Here is a 16,857-nt window from a genome sequence, read left to right as displayed (position 1 = left end):
GGGCTGGGGCTGGGGCTGGGAGGTCGGGGCCCCTGAGCTCAGTCCTCCTCCTGCAGGAAGCCCTCCCTCCCAGCTTACAGCACGGGGCTGCCCCGCCCCAGGGGCTGGGGAACCTGCGTCCAGTTCTTCCCCTCCCTCCCTGTCTATCCAGCGGCCGCTCTGACTTTGGGATGAGAAAGACATGTTAGCAGGACAGAGGCCACTGGGGGGCACCCGTGACAAGGGCTAGTGTCCCTGGCTGGCGGTGGGTGACGTCCCCTCTCCTCCCTCAGGCCTGGCTCTGCAGGGTGGGGGCACCAGGCCTGGGAGGCCGCTGCTGGAACCTTCTGTCCTTCAGCCAGAGCCTGGGGTGGCCCACCTGTGCCTCAGGTCCCCCCCTGTGACCCGGGCAGGGGGCTCCCGGGGCCAGAAGGGCTGCGAGGCCCAGGTTGCCGCAGCCTCCTCCGTCTGTGTCTCTCGGTCTTATCTCTCCGGGTCTCTGGGTCTCTGTCTCTGTCCCTCCCCCCCCAGCCCTGGCCGGGTCTTGTGGCCTGTGAAGGCTGCTGTGTGTGGGGTCACGGGCTCTCCGTGCCCGTTGTGCCAGGACCAGGACACTGCTTCTTTGTCCCCAGGCACTGACCTCACTGTCCCTGGGCCGCCTGACCCCGGCCGGCCCCGCCGCCCCCGGCTCCTCCTCCGGGGGGCGTCCTTGCCAAGGCTGAGCCGCGCCCTGTCGCCGGCCTCGGTCTCCCCAGATGCCCTGTCCCAGGAAGGGCCCTCCCCGCCTCGGTGCCCTGGGACCCCGGGAACATGTCCCTTCAGGGGAGGTCACACGACCCAAATCCACCCTTTCAAAAAGGACGATGCGGTTGACATGGAGCTCGCTCTCAGGGGGCGCAACAGCAGCTCCACCTGGTTCTAGAACATTCCCGTCCCCTAAAGGAGACTGCACACAGGAGCCCCACTCCCTGCCCTCAGCCCCCAGCAACGCACCTGCTCCGTGGCTCTGGGGACCGCCTGCTCTGGGCACTTTCCAGCGGCAGAGCCACATCCCCAGGATTTATTTTTTTATTTTTTTTTGTTGTAAATCAGGGTCTCAGTGAGTTGCTGAGGCTGGCCTCCAACTTGCCATCCTCCTGCCTCAGCCTCCCGAGCTATTGGGATGACAGGGGTGCACCATCATGCCGAGCCAAAGATTAAGGACGTAAAGTGACCCAGGGTACCCGAGGCAGGAATCTGGACGTGGGGAACGGGTGCTCTGCCGGACGTGGCGCACCGCGAGTGCCTCACGAAAGAATTCAAGATGTTCGAGGACTCAGGAGGCTGAGGCAGGAGGATGGCAAGTGGGAGGCCAGCCTGGGCAACTTAGAGACCCTGTCTCAAAATACAAAATAAAAGGACCGAGAAGGCAGCTCACTGGTGAATGCTCCTGGGTTTGAACCCCAATATTAAAAAGACAAAAAACCTGCCCAAGGACCCTATGGCCCGGCCAGCCCTGGGGTCTGAGGCGGGGGTTAGAGAGGACTCGGGGATGGGTCCGAGAGCTGCAGGTGACTCTCAGGGCCATCACCAGGGTGTCCAGCTGGGCCCAGGGCTAGCAGGGCAGGGCCCCGAGCCTCAGGGCCCAACGTGCCCCAAGGTGGGTTTCTGCCGGGTGAGGTCACCGCTGTGACTTCCTGGGTTTCTCTTTCAGTGTGACTGCGCCTGTGACGCTTTTTTTTTTTTTTCTTTTCTTTTTTACGGTTCTGCTTCAGTGAGTTCCGGGAGGGGACAGTGTGGTGGCCGTCCTTGGTGCTGAGAAGCTGCTTGGAACCGGAGGCTCCTCGTGGACCCGATGGGGCGGCCGGTGGCTGTGCTGCGTGTCCTCCTCCTCCTGTGGTCCAGCCGGGGTGAGTCACGGTCCCCAGCCGCCACCTGCTGCTCCTGGTCGGGACTGGTGGGTGGAGGCTGCGGCCCCGGGTTCGAGGGTCCTGCCCTGAGTTGGAGGGACCTGGTGATCCTGGCTCTGGGCTCGGACTCCTCCCGGGCCTTGCTTTTCTCTTTTGTGGACTGGACCCTCCCCACCTCCCAGAGTTCACTGAGGGGACACCCAGGGCAGCGGTGGAGAGCGAGCCCGCGCATGGCAGGCGCGTGGCAGTGTGCACACAGTCATGTACGTATCAGGTGAGGACGGGTCCCTGGGGTGGCTCGGTTTGGACTCTGAACCCCTTTCTGCTCCTGCTGCTGTGTGACTCTGGGCAGATTCTGTGCCTCTCTGTGCTTTCGTTTCCTCCTCTGTAAACTGGGGATCCCGCGGGGTAGAGAACAGGGCAGGGGAGGCCCCGGGGCCGGGATTCCTTGGGAGTTGCTCACTGGTGGTGGCCCTGGATGGTCAGCCCTGGGGAGGGCGGGGGGTGGGGTGGTGGAGGGTCTGTGTCAGGGTGTGTGGGTGCAGGCTCCCCTGACTCCGCCCACGGCAGCCCCTGCCCCGACTTGTCCGGTTCTGCCTCTGGTGGACAGTGGTGCTCCTGAGCAGCGTGGGGGACGCTGTGGCTGAAGGAGGTCACCACCTCCAGGGATGCCACAGCCCTGACTGCTGGTGGGACAGGAGCCCCGCTTGCCCCCCCCGCCACCCTCCTTCCTCCCGACCAGCTTTTCCTCTCTTTCCTGCTGGGGGGACCCCCTGGAGGGACCCCAACTGCGTATCTTAGTGTCCACTGTGAAATTTCCACCCAGCCACCAAGGGCTAAGGGGTGGTGGATGATGGAGGAGGGGGCTGAGGGACGAGTGGATGGAGGGGGTGGTGGACAGAATGGCCGGTGCTTGACAGATGAAGGGGGTCCACTAGGACCCCAGACTCAGCATCAACAGACGGTGGTAGATGGATGGGTGGGTTGGCGGGTAGCTAGACAGATACAGGTGGGTGGATGAGGGGTGGATGGCCAGGTGATGATCACTTGGATGTAGACCCCAAGCTGAGCCCCTGTCCCCAAGCAGTGCAAGGCCAGAAGTGTCATCGTCTCTTGTTCCCCCAGCTGCCTGCAGAGCCATCGAGTGCCGGGTTCAGGACCTGCCGGATCTGGACACCGACTCAGGTTCGAGGCGTGAGGACTGCGTGGCGCTGGGCTCCGCCTCTCCCGGCCACAGCAGCCCCACCTGAGGTCTCGGGGACCCTGACCACCCCCCACCAGCCCATCCTCACCCTCTCAGCCTGACCTCCCCCCGCCCCGGCAGGGTGGCAGGACTGGTGTGTGTGTCACCAGCTGGTCACCGGGTGTCGGGGGTGGTGGTGGTTAGGCGTGCCCGGGTGAAGCTGCGGTGTCCCCAGAGTAGGTGTCGCTGTCCCAGGCTCACTAAGTACCCACAAAGGCTCCGGTGCCCCGTGGGCACGCCGTCCGTTCCACTGTTGAAGATGATCTGCTTGTCCCGCAGTGGTGGCACACTGTGGAATCCCAGTTCTTCAGGAGGCTGAGGCAGGAGGATCGTTGGAGCCCAGGAGTTTGAGGCCAGTCTAGGCAGCAGAGCAAGACTCCATCTCAATTTTTTTTTTTTTTTTACTGAGCATCTACTATGTGCAGACCCAATTCCAGATGTAGGGAATAAGTTGTGAGCCCCACAGTCCTCCCAGGACAGCCTCGTGGAGGCCAGAGCGCAGGTGAACCAGTGCACGTACTGCACAGGATGGCACACACTGGAAAAACAGGCGGCTGAGGGAGGAGGAGGCTGCTGTGGGCCAGCTGGTGGTCCAGGAGGTGACATAAATGAGCAATTGGACTGTTGAGATCTGGGGAAGGAGCAGGAAGGAGCAGGGTGTGGCTCCGTGGTAGAGCATCTGTTTGGCACGTGCCAGCGGCTGAGTCTCATCCATCCCCGCTAATGAAAAAAAGATCTGGGGGAAGGGCTTTCCGGGTAGAGGGCACAGCATGTGCAAAGGCCCTGAGGTGGGAGCAAACCTGGCATGTTGGAGGCCGAGAAAGGAGGTGGTGGGGTTGAGGTGGGGAGATGGGAAGGACTCAGGGAGGGTGTCGGGAGCCACAGAAGGTTTAGGCATTAGTGTCTGCTCCATGACACTGTGACGGAGTTTCATTGCCTGGGAGCGGGTCCCTGTGGGGAAGCTCCGCCCCCTGCGGTTCTCCCCAGACCCCGGGGTCTCTTGCAGGCTCTGCCTCGGGGCCCACCGACCTGAGCTGCTATCGGGTGGACAGCGAAAGTGTCTATGAGTGCTCCTGGCGGTACAAGGGTCCCACAGACGGCGGCGTCAGCCACTTCCTGTGGTGCCGGTGAGGACTCCACCAAGGTCCCCAAACCCTGACCCATGTTCAGCCCTTGCTTCTGTCATCGATACTGCCCCGCCCCCAGTCCTGCTCTCAGAAGTGAGATGCTGGGAGAATTTGGGGTCCCCCTAAGCCCCCAGTCCTAAGTCGATCCCTAAATAACCCCCGAGGTCCACTAGGACCCCAGACTCGGCACCGACACTCTCCTCCCTGCAGCCGGCAGGAGGGGTGCTGCTGCTACTTCCCCGCGGGCCGGGACACCAGGCTGCAGTTCTCCGACCAGGACGGGGTGCCTGTGCTCCGGAACGTCACGCTCTGGGTGGAGTCTCGGGCGGGGAACCGGTCAGAGAAGTCGCCCAGCGTTTCCCTGACGCTCTCCACGTGGGGTCAGCATCTGCTCTCTTCCTGGACCCTCTCCAGCCTCACAAGCCCCCGGCCTCCAAGCCTAGACCTGGAGGGGGACCCCAGGGTCACAAGATAGGTAGTGCCAGCGGTGACACCCAACTCCTGAGTGTGGTGACATGGCCGTCTTCATGGTGCCCTCGCTAAAATCCCCTCTTGCTGGGCACTTAGGTTGCTTCTCGCTGCCCCTGTCTCCAAAGGGCACCTGAGGTCGTGTGCCCAGGGGACGCGGCCTGTGGGCCCCACGGAGGAGGGGGCGTGGGCAACCCTGGTTCTCACTGGGGGACCCAGTTGACGACCGGGTCGGGCCAGCCACGGGCAGAGGCGGGACTCATCGAGTCACACACATGGGGCCATCTCCTCCCAACCTCCACCTCTGCTTCCAGTCCGATACCACCCTCCCCGGGGCGACATCAGGGTGTCCAGTGCGTCTGGGCAGCCGCGGTGGGAGTGGGCGACCCGGCAGGAGAAGGCCGAGGCCCAGCAGGACAGGGCGGAGGTGCAGCTCCGGCACCGGACACCCAGCGGCTCGTGGAAATGGGTGAGTTTCCTCCACGGGTCAAGAGTGGACCCAGCCTCTCTCGGGGACCCTCAAGTTCCCATGGGTCTCACCATCTCCACAGCTGCGCCCCTCCCTGGCCTCCACCCTGCCCAGGTCAGCCCCCAAGGTCTTTCCGACACTCCCCCTATGGGCTGCCACCTCCCCGGCTCACACGCCCGCCATGGCTCCCTATTACCCTCAGGAGTGCCGCCCGCTCTCCACGCCCCCCTCTGGCCAGGCTCAGGGTTCCTCAGGCCCAGGATTCGCGCTCCCCCCCTGCCCTTCCTGGGCCTTCTCGTTGTCACCTGAGCCCAGGCACAGCCAACAGCTTTCTGCTGTCAGGCCACCACCTTCGGGAAGGCCCCTGAGCATCCGGCCAGGCATGGCTCCACCCACCGGCCGCTGTCACCCAGGCAGGGCAAAGCTGAGCTTGCGGGAGCCCCAGCCTCAGCCGGGCACGGTGGCCCATGCCTGCCATCCCAGCAGCTGGGGAGGCTGAGGCAGGAGGATCATGAGTTCAAAGCCAGCCTCAGCAACTCAGGGAGACCCTGTCTCTAGATGAAATTCAAAACAGGGCTGCGATGTGGCTCCTTGGTCGAGGGCCCCAGGTTCAATCCCTGGGACCCCACTCAATTTCTTTTTAAATAGCTAAAGTTGTCAGCACCGAAGTGTAAAAAGACTGTGTCACATGGCCTCTCTCTAGGGCGACTGTGGACCTCAGGATGCTTCGGGCCTAGGTGAGAATGAGTAATAACAGCAGCAGCAAAGGCAGCCGCTGCAAGGAGACATTAATTGAGCACCTACTGTCGGCCTCGCCTTCTGCAAAGGCCTTTGTTGGGTTTTGTGCTGTCGCCCCCTCCCTTAACTTGACGTTGGATTATTTCCATTTTGCAAGTGAAAAAACAAAGCGAGGATTGGGGTGGGGAGGGGGCGCTGAGGAGCCCTTGGCCAAGGTCCCATCCCGGGGGGTTGGGGGGGTGGGGGGGTGGGGGGGGTTGGGGGTGGGGCCAGCTCCCACCTGGGGCAGGGGCTAGTGGACATACCCAGGAACCCAAGGGGACAGGGCCTGGCTCGCTCCTGCCGTGCCCGGCTGTGTACACAGCTGGAGCTCCTAAGTGCACGAGAGCTAAGCGACTAGTGCCAAGCCCTGGGTGACCCCGTGGGACTGACGTCTGGCCTGTGTGGCGCCCCTCCCCCAGAGTCCTGCCTGTGTCCCCTGGGGACAGACGAAGCCCGGGAATGCCAGTTTCGGCGGCGGCGGCGGTTGGCATCGGGTGCCCCGGGAGGTCCCTGGAGTAACTGGGGCAGCTCTGTGTGTGTCCCCCCTGGTGAGAACGCCCGGGGCCACGGTGTAGGGGCCTTAGAAATGAGGCAGCAGGGCCAGGGCGGTCGCACGCCTGTAATCCCAGAGGCTTGGGAGGCTGAGGCAGGAGGATTGTGAGTTTGAGGCCAGTCTCAGCCGCTTGGTGAGATCCTGCGTGAAATACAATACCGAGGGGGGTGGCTGGGCGACAGAGCCCTTGCTCAGCACTACACGGCCCCATGTCCATCTCTACACTAAAAGACAAGAGAAGAAGAAACGAGGCGGGGGGTATTAGACATGAGACAGTGGGAGTTAGACATAAGGCAATGTGTATTAGAAATCAGGCAGCGAGGACTGGGGTCAGTGGTGGGGCGTATGCTCAGCACGTGCTCCCCCCTCTGCAGCCACCCTCCCGCGGCCTGAGCTGAGGCTCTCCGTGGGCCCCCTGGGCCCCGACGGGAGGAGGCTGCTCACGGTGCTCGGGCAGGTAACGGGGCCTCCAAGGGGCTGCAGGTGGCCCGGGCAGGGGCGGGGACAGGAGGCTGGAGGGGGTGGGCGGGGAGCCTGGGGTTCCCGTGGGAGCCACAGAGCACTGTGGGCCGGGAGGGCGGTGGGCCGGATCTCCTCGGCCGCTCTGGTCCGCGCAGAGCAGACAGAAACCAGAAGGCGGGAGGAGGGGACAGACTTCAGCAGATCTCTCTCGGGCTCAGTTTCTTCCAATTCAAATTCCTTTTCTTAGGAGCAATCTCTGGGCCTGAGCCAACGACTCCAAAGATTTGACTCTTTTTTTCTGAAATCACAGTGGGTTTTGCCAATCCCCCCCCTCCCCAGACCAGCATGCCCCGGCTCTGACTGCCCGTTTCCCAACAGCTCTGCCAGCATTGTGTTTGACTATTTTTTTTTTTTAAAGAAATTTCGGTGCATGTGATTGGCTGCGGTCCTGTCCTCCTGGGCTGTCATGCTGTCTGCCCAGAGGACAGTGTTCAGGTCCCCACAAGCCATCTCTCGTACCCATGACAGCTACCCCAGGTCAAGCTTCCGGAAGGCTGCCTCGAAGCCCCTACAGCCAGGGTGAACCTCTCTGTCCAGCTGCACATGCTGTCCTGCTCCTGCAAGGCCAAGGCCGAGAGGACCCGGCCCCTGCGGAGAAAGCTCAGCCTCTCGGGAGCTGCCTACGACGTGGCTGTCTTCTCCCAGAGTCACTTTGGCCGGAGCTCCAACAAGACCTGGCGCATTCCCGCCAACACCAGCACAGGTGCCTCTTGGTGGGGCGGCCGTCAGAGGGACCTGGAGCTGCGCAGCTCTTCTGAGCCTCACTCCACCAGCGAGAGGCCAGGGAGGCCAGGGAGCGTAAGGGGCGCCAAAACCCATGATCCAGCTGGGCCTGGCTGTGCCGCCTGTCATCCCACTGTCTCTGGAGGCTGAGGCAGGAGGATCACAAGTTCGAGGCCAGCCTCAGCAACTTAGTGAGACCCTGTTTCAAAACACAAAAGGACCGTAGGTCAGTGGTGGGGTGCTCGCCCAGTGCGTGCGAGGCCCCGGGTTCGATCCCCAGCACTGAAAAAAAAAATGTCATCCCAACATCCTTAATCCGGGTGACTCCCCAGCGCCACGCCACCTGGGAAGGTGCAGGTGAGGCCATGAGGCTCATTTTACAGATATGACAACCAACCGAGGCTCAGAGATGTCCTGTCACTCCCTAGGGCGGCACAGCAGCGTGTGGTCAGCTCTGACTCGATTTGGGTGGCAGCCCTGCTGGGTGGACTCGGGCAGATCGCACACCGTGTCTGGGCCTCAGTTTTGGCATCCGTCAAATAGGGCCATCACCGTCCCATCTCCCAGGGAGCTGGCGCACCCAGTTGGTGTTCAATAAACGCTAGTTGTCTTCCACCAAACTAGAAGCAGAGGCCCTTGTTTTAGGAAGTGGGAGAGATGGAGCCAGGGGTCAGGGGTGCATCCTGCTGCCTCTGAACTTGGCCTCTGTCCCCAGCGGGTCCAGCCAGGCTGGGCGTCTGCTGCAGGGGAGGGAGACAGGGCGGCAGAGGGGGGCCGTTCCGGGCGACAGAAGCCCTTCAAACGCTCCCCGCTGCCCGCGTCCAGCCCCCAGCTGCACCCTGAAGGGACAGAGCTGGGCGCAGATGTCCCTGGGCAGGAAGGTGGCCTGGGGACCGCACAGGCCGGGCAAAGGCAGCTGCCCTGGGTGACCCTGCCATCCCCTTCCAGACCCAGGGCTCCTGAACATCAGCGTCGACGCTGAGGGGACCACCCTGAGCTGGCCCGCGGGGGACCCGGGCACCACCTACTGCATTGAGTGGCAGCGGCTGGATGGAGGGGGCGGCCCTGCCCTCTGCAGCCTGCACACCCCCCGGGACGCGGCCCCCGCTGGACGAGGTACGTGAATGGCCGCGTCCCTGCCAGGCCTCTGGGACGCCTCCTGAGACTGGACACAGGGGCGTCCAGGGCCCAGAGAGGCACCGCTGTGGACTCAGGTCACACAGCTTGGGCGGGAATGGGGCCTCAGCCCTCCTCCTCTGCTGGCCCAGCGCCCAGGCAGGCTGCACCCGGCAGGGAGCCTCTCTCACGTCCCAGGTGCTTGTTCAATATTTGCCGTCACCAGGGAAGGTGGCATTTAGCAGGTGCTGGTGACAGACTAATGAGGCCTCGGGGAGGGGAGGGCGCTCTGTGGCCCGGGCGCCTCTGGCTCCCCCGCTTCCTGCCTGGGTCTTGCTGGAGCCTGAGGAAGCCAAAGCCTCCACCTGGCCTTCTTTTTGAGATCCTGGGGAGGAACCTAGGGTCTTGAGTCCGCCAGGCACTCGCCCGACCATGACCCACACCCCCAGCTCCCCCTTTATTGGTGCCAGGGATTGACCCCAGGAGCACTTAACCCCTGCGCCACAGCCCCAGCCCTTTCTAGTTTTAATCTTGAGCAGTGTCTCACTGAGTTGCTTAGAGCCTCGCTAAGTTGCTGAGGCTGGCCTCCAACGTGCGATCCTCCTGCCTCAGCCTCCCAGTAGCTGGGATGCCAGGCGTGCAGCCGCCTGGTTGTGGAGGTGTCCCCGGCCTGACAGTGGGACAAAACCACCCCACAGTGCGGGAGGGGCCAGGTGGGAGTGGACGGGGCAAGTTGGGGAAGGGATCTGGGAGGAGGGGACGTTGGCACAGGGGGCTCTGAAGCACGAGTGGGCAGAAGTAGTGACGCGGTGGCCCCGGGGGCCCTCCCTCCTTCCAGTGGCTCACAGCTGGGTCCGAGGATCCGGGGCGCTGCTGCCGGAGGGTTGCTACCACCTGGCCATCTTCGCCTCTGCGCACCCAAAGAACCCCACGTCCTGGTCCACGGTCCTGTCCACCCACTACTTCGGGGGCAGCGGTGAGTGAGCCACCTGCAGGCTCATCTCCCGGGGCCTCTGCAGCGGCTTCGGGCTTCAGGGGGCAGGTGAACATGTCCCACTGCACGTCGGGTGCCAGCCGCTCACAGGTGACCAAGGCCAAGCACAGCGAGGGCCGAGGTGCGGGAGCCTCAGCGGCCAGTGTCCCCCATGTGCCAGGCTGGGCTTCCCGTGCTCGGCCCCGGCACTGACGGTGATGCTGCTGCTGGTTGCAGCCTTGGTGGCCGGGATCCCTCAGCGCGTGTCGGTGAGGAACCGCAGCAGGGACTCCGTGTCCATAGACTGGTGGCCCTCGCTGCTGAGCACCTGCCCCGGCGTCCTGGAGGGGTACGTCGTGCGCTGCCAAGAGGAGGGCAGCCAGGGGTCAGGTACGCGGGCCCACAGCTCTGGCGCGAGCTCCTTCTTGCTGTGTGACCCTTGGAACAATGCTGCCCCTCTCTGGGTCTTGATTTTCAACGAGAGAATTAAGCCGGATGCGGTGGTGCATGCCTCTAATCCTTGGGGCTCAGGAGGCTGAGGCAGGAGGATCCGGAGTTCAAAGCCAGCCTCAGCAAAAAGCAAGGCACTAAGCAACTCAGTGAGGCCCTGTCCCTAAATAGAATACAAAATAGGGCTGGGGGTGTGGCTCAATGGTCAAGCACTCCTGCGTTCAATCCCTGGCAGAGAGAGAGAGAGAGAGAGAGAGAGAGAGAGAGAGAATTGTAATCTATGGATTTTTGTTTAGTTTGCTTGGTTTTGTTTTTTTGCTCTCCTGGGGATTAGCTGGGGGTGCTCTACCACTGAGCTATGCCCCCAGCCTTTTTATTTTATTTATGAGACAGAGTCTTCCTAAATTACTGAGGCTGGCCTCAAACTTGCCATCCTCCTGTCTCAGCCTCCTGCGTCGTTAGGATGACAGGTGTGCGCCACCGCTCCTGACTTTGGTTTCCTTCTTAGTGACATCCAGGGACTATATTCTCATTTAAAATTTTATTCAGTGTTTTATTTGATTCATTCAATTCCACAAACATTTATTTATTGTGCTGGAGATGCTGGGGAGGCTGGGGGGCGGGCAAAGCAGACAGAGCTAACCCTCACCCTCACCCTAACCCCAAAGACAGGAAGGAGGCGGGGAGGAGCCCTGTGGGTATCTGGGGAACAGGGTCAGTCAGACCACAGGGGAACAAGCAGTGCAAAGGCCCTGAGGTCGAGGGGCCTGGCCTCTTGGGGAGCAGAGAGGAGGCCAAAATGGCCGGAGCAGAGAGACCAAGGGGAGGGGCAGGAGAGAAGGTTGGAATTTGACAGGAAGAACATCGCTTGCTATGCGTTTTGATGGGAAATGTTCCTGCAAGTCCTCGTGAGATGCACAGGGGGCTGAGTGAGGGGCGCCAACTCAGCACATGGCCGGGAGCCCCTTCCTCAAAAGCCCGACCAGGGCTCAGTCCCCATCCAGGTGTCCCGGCAGCCTGAACCTGGCCTCCGGGGAGCCAGGGGGTTCCGGGACCCACGGCTGCCTCCCCCACCCCCTGCAGAGAGGCTCCTGAAGACCACGCAGACCCAGGTCACCCTCGGGGGCCTCCGCGCGGGCAGGGCCTACACGGTGCAGGTGCGGGCGGACACGGTGTGGCTGCGGGGCGCCTGGAGCCAGCCGCAGAGCTTCAGCCTCGGTGAGCAGCCACCTGCCCAGAGCGAGCCAGGCCGGTGGCCTCCCCAGCCCGGCCCACCGCGGGCACCTGCCGCCACCGAACTCCTACTCACCCCTCAGAGCCCGGCCCCAAACCTCCCTGCTCCAGGAAGCCTTCCCACACTGGCCAGCCTCCCTCTGTCCTGGGTTGGCACCTTGGTTTGGGATTTCAGTGCTGTGCACTTATTTTGTGCCAGGTGTTTATTCCTACTTCTGGGCAGGTGGGGTTCGGGTCCCTCGTGTCACCTTAGGGAAACTGTAACCTGTACGGAGCTGGTGGCCGGGGAGGGGGCGGCAGGTGGATGGAGGGTCTCGCCCTCCCTCATCCCTCCCCAACCCGAGCTCTCCCACCCCCAGAAGCCCAGGTTTCCAACCTGCCCATCCCCTTCCTGTCTCTGGGGAGCTTCGTGAGCGTCCTCCTCCTGGGTGTCCTTGGGTACCTCGGCCTCAACAGGTAACTCGCGTCTTCTCCCCGGGGTAACCTGTAAGAGTCACAGCAATAACTATAGCCTCCCAACTGGAGAAGTGGAGGCACGGTACCCACTTTACAGATGAGGAAACCGAGGTCCAGAGAGCCAGGGGTTGGCCCAGCAGGGGGGCAGAGGTGGAATTGAACCTGAATCTATAGGACCCCCCCATCCCACCCTCACACCTTTAATAACCTCATGTTGATGAAAAAAATGAGCCAAATATGACCTAATTTGACTTAAGGGCCGCCCGGTACCTGTGTCCACCCCTGCCCACACCCTGCGTCAGCACCGCTGTGGAGTTCCCCAGCAGCCAAGGGAAGCAGGTAAATGTTCAATGTTTCAAATTCCAGCTCGTGGCCATGGGTCACATACTCTGAGCAAAGCTCTGCTGAGCAATGGCCCCCATGTATTGGCTCATTTGATTCTTCCCCAGCCTGTTGAGATAGATCTCCAAAACCCCTGCCCCAAACCCTCTGCCATCTACATATGGGCGAGTAACAATCCAGAGAGATCATTTCCTAGCAGAGAAACAGAACTGATGGGGGGGGGGGGGGTGGCATGCCAAGATGGTGGGCTTCAGACACAGCTGGATCCAGGGCTCTGGGGTCTCTCTCTCTCTCTCTCTATGTGGCCATGGTCCCTGTGGGCTCCTCTCATAGGCAGCCTCAGTCTTCCCCAGGGGAGAAGAGGCCATGTTGTGCCCTTTAACTGCAGCCAAAGTCTCAGGGTCATCACCGATTGGTCCAGCTTAGGTCACGTGCTTACCGCTCGGCCTATGGCTGGAACCAGGGGGCTAGGATGCTATGATTGGCTGAGCCAGGGTCACATGCTCCTTGCTAGACCAGGGCCGGGCCACCTGCCAGAGAGGAGGAGGGAGGCTTTTCCCAGAAAGACGTGGGGGTGTGGGAGCGGGGCCAGCAGTGCCGCCCAGGCAGGGTGCGCCCTTAAATGGGTCTCAGGGTTTTAAAGAATTTGCCCCCAGGGCTGGGCCCCGCCCATGGGGGGTGGGAATGGCCCCGCCCAGCGCCTTGGCCCCGCCCTCCTTTCTAGCTGTGGCAATGGCCCATCCCGGGGGACTTCCCTGAAGAGGTGTCCCCTCAAGAGACCCTGGTGGTGGAGGTGTCCTGGAACAAAGGCGAGGGGACTGAGCCTCTGGAGGCGAAGACGGAGCTGCTGAGGGGTGTCCCAGAGCCAGGCCTGGACACAGAGCTGTCCCCGGAGGACAAGGGACAGGTGCAAGGACACCACCGGGAAGCCAAGGTCCTAGGGCCCGGCAAGCGGGACTGTCCAGATAGCAGCCCTGCCCAGGCGTCTAGACTCCCCTTGCTCCTGGAGGACCTGAGGCAGGGGCCCCCCAAGTTTGACGACCCTTGGTGGACGTGGAAACGCGAGGAAGAAATGGGAACACGCACCTCGTCTTCCAGAGAGGGAGACTGACCTGGCCGTCACCGAGGCCGGCATCCAGGGCTTACTGCATAACCAGCCTGTCCCTTCCAGACGCCGGGAAGAGCCCTTGAATTCCCACAGCTGGCCCTCGAGATGCCATGCCCATGTCAGGGGTGTGACCACTGAGGCTCAGAGTGGGTGAGTGCCTTGCCTGAGGCCACACAGCATGGGCCAGGACTCAAACTCAGGCCTCTGTGACCGGGAAACTGCTCCCCGTCGCCCCGCCTCCGGCGCCCTGCCCTCCTCTCTAACCTCGGGCCACACCTGTTGCCACACATCCTGTGACGGGAACCCTGGAAGCCACCAGGAAACGACCTGCTGCGCCCAGCCAGGCCTGACAGCCACGGGCCAGGGACAGGCCTGCCCTTGGCCTCTCTGCTCTGGGGAGGCCGGCGAGGGCTGCTGGGGTGGATCCTCTTCCCAGGGCACTGGGTGGGGACTGGGCGGGACTGTCCACGGATCCCAAGAAGGGACCCAAGAGCTGCTCAGCGCTGGGGAAGCCGGGTCCCCTCCCGGCCTCGTCTTCTCTGTCACACGGGATAGCACGAGGCCGACCTCTCGGGGCTTTTGGAGGGGCGCAGCCTTCATAAATGAGCCTCCTCTGTCCCCCACCTGTCCCCGGGGCAGTTTCAATGTCCGGCTCCAAATCTCCAAATGGAAGCTGAGATCCCTTCCTCCTCCTCCCTCGTGGACGCCCCTCTCCCTCTGGGGGCCCCAGGACCACCTATTTGGGGGAGTCCCAGCCGGACGTGCATGGGGACTGGGCAGGGAAGGGACGGTGGGAGGGAGTTGGCGGGTCCCCGTGAGTGGCCTTGGTGGCCCCCAGGGGCCATCGTCCTCCCTCCTCACGCCCAGCGCCCGAGCAAACCCCTGGACTCCAGCGTCACCCTAAACCCACCCACTTCCTGCCCACACTGCCCCGCGACCACCGCCCCTGTCCCCTGATCGCGGCGGCCAGGGCGGGGTCCCCGGACCCCCCCCCCCCCAGCTCCCGAGGAGGAACGTGCTGCGTCGACCCCGCCGCTGGCCACCAGGGGGCAGAGGCGGCGCGCGTCTCCCCGCGCGGCCCGCCCCGCCCCGCCCCCTCCCAGGGCGTTAACCGACTTTTCCGGTTTCCGACGGGGGAGGAGCCAAGCCGAGGACCACCGAGGGACCGGCCCTGGCGGGGGACGGGGCGGGGAGGCAGGAGGCCCAGGCCCCGCCCCACCTGGAGGCCTCACTTCCCCCTGGGGACGCAGATCCCTGGCCTGGGTCCACCCAGTGGCACAGGATCCCATTTGGTGGCCTCTAGAGTTGTCCACAAGCCCACTCCTAGGCACAGCCCCTTGGGTCCAAGGGACAGGCAACTTGTCCTGGCTAGAACTCTTGTTGGCGTGACAGGGAAAGAGGACACCTGCTCCCAGTGGGAGAGGCTGGGCTGGGCAGAGGAGGGCCAGGAGCTGGCTTGGGAGCCTCCCCTGGGGGAGGCCACCTGGGGGAGAAGTCTGCAGGGAGGACAAAAGTGCAGAGATGGAGAGGCAGTCACCTGGATTCAGCCATGCCTGAAACCCAACATTTCAATCAGGTCCCCCGCCCCCTTTTAAATGCAAGCCACTAATTCTGCTGCCAAGAAATGACCAAGAGCTTCTCCCTGGGCCTCTGCCTGCCTGTCTATGAAATAGGAAGAGGTTCGCGATACTGGCGGAAGGCCTGCCCTCGGTGGGCTGAGTCACTCCCTAGAAGAATGTTGGCCCAGTATTTATTTACTTTTGTGGCATTCGAGATGGAACCCAGGGCCTCAGACACACCCAGCCAACACTCTGCCACCGAGCCACGCCTCCACCAGGATCTATCAAGCACCGCTGGGGTCCTCTGGGGTGGCTCCTCAGCTCCTTGCAGTAGCTGTGTCGCCTTTTAGAATGCAGCTCAGCTATTCATTCACTCAAGATGCCCGTGGGCAGGCAGGGCTAGGGCTCGGGGACTCGTCATGGGGACTCGTGGTGGGGAACAGACAAATACTAGTTAAGAGGGAAAAGTGGGAATGAGAAGAACAGGAGGAGGGACTTTCCCTGGAGGAGGCCATGCAGGGCCGCAGCAGTGAGGAGGGGCTGGAGCAGCTAGTGCAAAGGCCCTGAGGCAGTGCTGGCCTCCTGCCTGTCAGGGAGGGGGAGGGAGAGGGCCCCTGGCACCCAGGGCCCAACAGGCCAGAGCTTTATTCCAAGCGTGGGGTGGTCGGAACGGAAGACTTGGGATGTGACTTGTGAGTTGTTCACAGAAGCTTCGGGTTGGGGTTGGTCCTGAAGCGCCTGATTCACTCCGGCGGGCCTCAGTGCTCTGGTCTGCACAATGGACCCCCGGAGGCAGCCTGCAGAGTGCCCACCCCTCCTCTCCCCTGTCCACCTCTCTTTCTTGGCCCCTCTCTCCCTTCCCCACACTCGGGAGGCTGGGGAGTGTCCCACCGTGTGGCCGGTCCCCGTGCGCTTCTCCACTCATCCTCCGATGTTGGGGTCCTTGCCACTCTGGGGCCGCTGTGAGCATGCGCGCAGGGCGGGGGGTCTGGCGGGCCGCCTGCCCTCGGGCCTCCTCTGCGCAGGTGCACGGTGGCAAGATCCTCTGCGCCCCGCTCTTTGAGGACCTGCCGGGCTCCCGCGCTTCCCCACCAGCCTTCTGCTCCCTGTGTCCGCATCAACTATTTTTTTTTTTTTTAAATCTGGGCCGTCCTGGTGGGTGTGATGGTTCTGTGTGACGTTTGGTTTTTAGTGCTGGTGACTCAGCCCAGGGCCTCCTCCGCACTCTGCAACTGCGGAACCACATCCCCACATCCCCAGCCTCTTTTTAAAAATTTTAATTTAATTTTATTTTTATTTTGAGATAGGGTCTCACTGAGTTGTTGAGGCTGGCCTGGAACTTGCCATCCTCCTGCCTTGGCCTCCTGAGCCACTGGAATTGCAGGCGTGCACCACCATGCCCAGCTCACCTGGTCGTTCTGATGTTTCCCCAATGGATCATTCTTGTTCCCTGTCCTTGGCTGTTTGTGGCTCTTCTTGGGGGAACTGTCCATTCAAATTTTTTGCCCATTCACCACTGGGCTCTTCCTGTTTTTATTATTGAGTTGTGAGAGCTCTTTATATATTCTGGCTGTGGACCCACGTCGGTGGTAGGAATGGCAAACCTTTTCTCCCTTCTGGATGTTGTCTTTTGACTCACTATAAATGTCCTTTGAGGGAGAAGAGCCTTGGATCCCTGGAGTCCACTCCATCTATTTTCCCTGGTGGCAGTGGGTGTCCTCCATGTCATGCAAAGAATCTTTCTGGTCTTTGAGGCTCCTTTCAGGCACCTCCCACCCCGCTGCCGCCCCCAGGTCCTCCCCTCTGTCGGGCTCAGACCCTCATCCCCCAGCTGAGGCGCTTGCACCCATCTCCTGGCCTCCTCGGA

The 16,857-nt window shown here is 62.3% G+C and overlaps 2 protein-coding genes and 1 long non-coding RNA gene across 5 annotated transcripts in view; 1 reads left to right on the top strand and 2 right to left on the bottom strand.

Moving 5' to 3' along the window:
• The window catches only part of MAST3 (microtubule associated serine/threonine kinase 3), a 48,494-nt gene extending 38,435 nt beyond the window's left edge, over positions 1-10,059 (bottom strand). For both annotated transcript variants that reach the window (XM_081287526.1, XM_081287520.1), the window contains exon 1: positions 9,859-10,059. In XM_081287526.1, coding sequence (XP_081143652.1) covers positions 9,859-9,870 — 12 coding nt within the window. In that variant the 5' untranslated portion in view covers positions 9,871-10,059. The remainder of the gene's footprint in view (positions 1-9,858) is intronic.
• IL12RB1 (interleukin 12 receptor subunit beta 1) lies at positions 1,740-15,181 on the top strand. 2 transcript variants are annotated; one of them, XM_081287529.1, is made up of 17 exons: positions 1,740-1,868; positions 2,051-2,131; positions 2,994-3,053; positions 4,118-4,238; positions 4,449-4,618; positions 5,021-5,175; positions 5,879-5,912; positions 6,375-6,503; positions 6,883-6,965; positions 7,499-7,733; positions 8,702-8,869; positions 9,708-9,845; positions 10,080-10,232; positions 11,376-11,510; positions 11,885-11,981; positions 12,239-12,320; positions 13,048-15,181. In XM_081287529.1, the coding sequence occupies exons 1-17, from the start codon at positions 1,814-1,816 to the stop codon at positions 13,432-13,434; spliced, it is 2,283 nt and encodes a 760-aa protein (XP_081143655.1). In that variant the 5' UTR covers positions 1,740-1,813; the 3' UTR covers positions 13,435-15,181. The 2 variants fall into 2 exon arrangements, with proteins under 2 accessions (XP_081143655.1, XP_081143656.1); XM_081287530.1 differs by having other exon boundaries at positions 1,820-1,868; positions 2,051-2,142.
• Positions 10,485-16,857, bottom strand: part of LOC308645414 — a 23,748-nt gene continuing 17,375 nt past the window's right edge. The window contains exons 2-3 of the long non-coding RNA XR_014021211.1: positions 11,902-12,009; positions 10,485-10,507 (exon numbers count right to left, since the gene is read on the bottom strand). This is a non-coding gene — a long non-coding RNA (uncharacterized lncRNA). The remainder of the gene's footprint in view (positions 10,508-11,901; positions 12,010-16,857) is intronic.

This window comes from Spermophilus citellus (assembly GCF_964194105.1).
Source record: "Spermophilus citellus genome assembly, chromosome: 3".
Classification (NCBI taxonomy): Eukaryota; Metazoa; Chordata; class Mammalia; order Rodentia; family Sciuridae; genus Spermophilus; species Spermophilus citellus.
The sequence above is the reverse complement of the archived record's forward strand: the minus strand, read 5'-3'. Positions and strand labels throughout refer to the sequence as shown.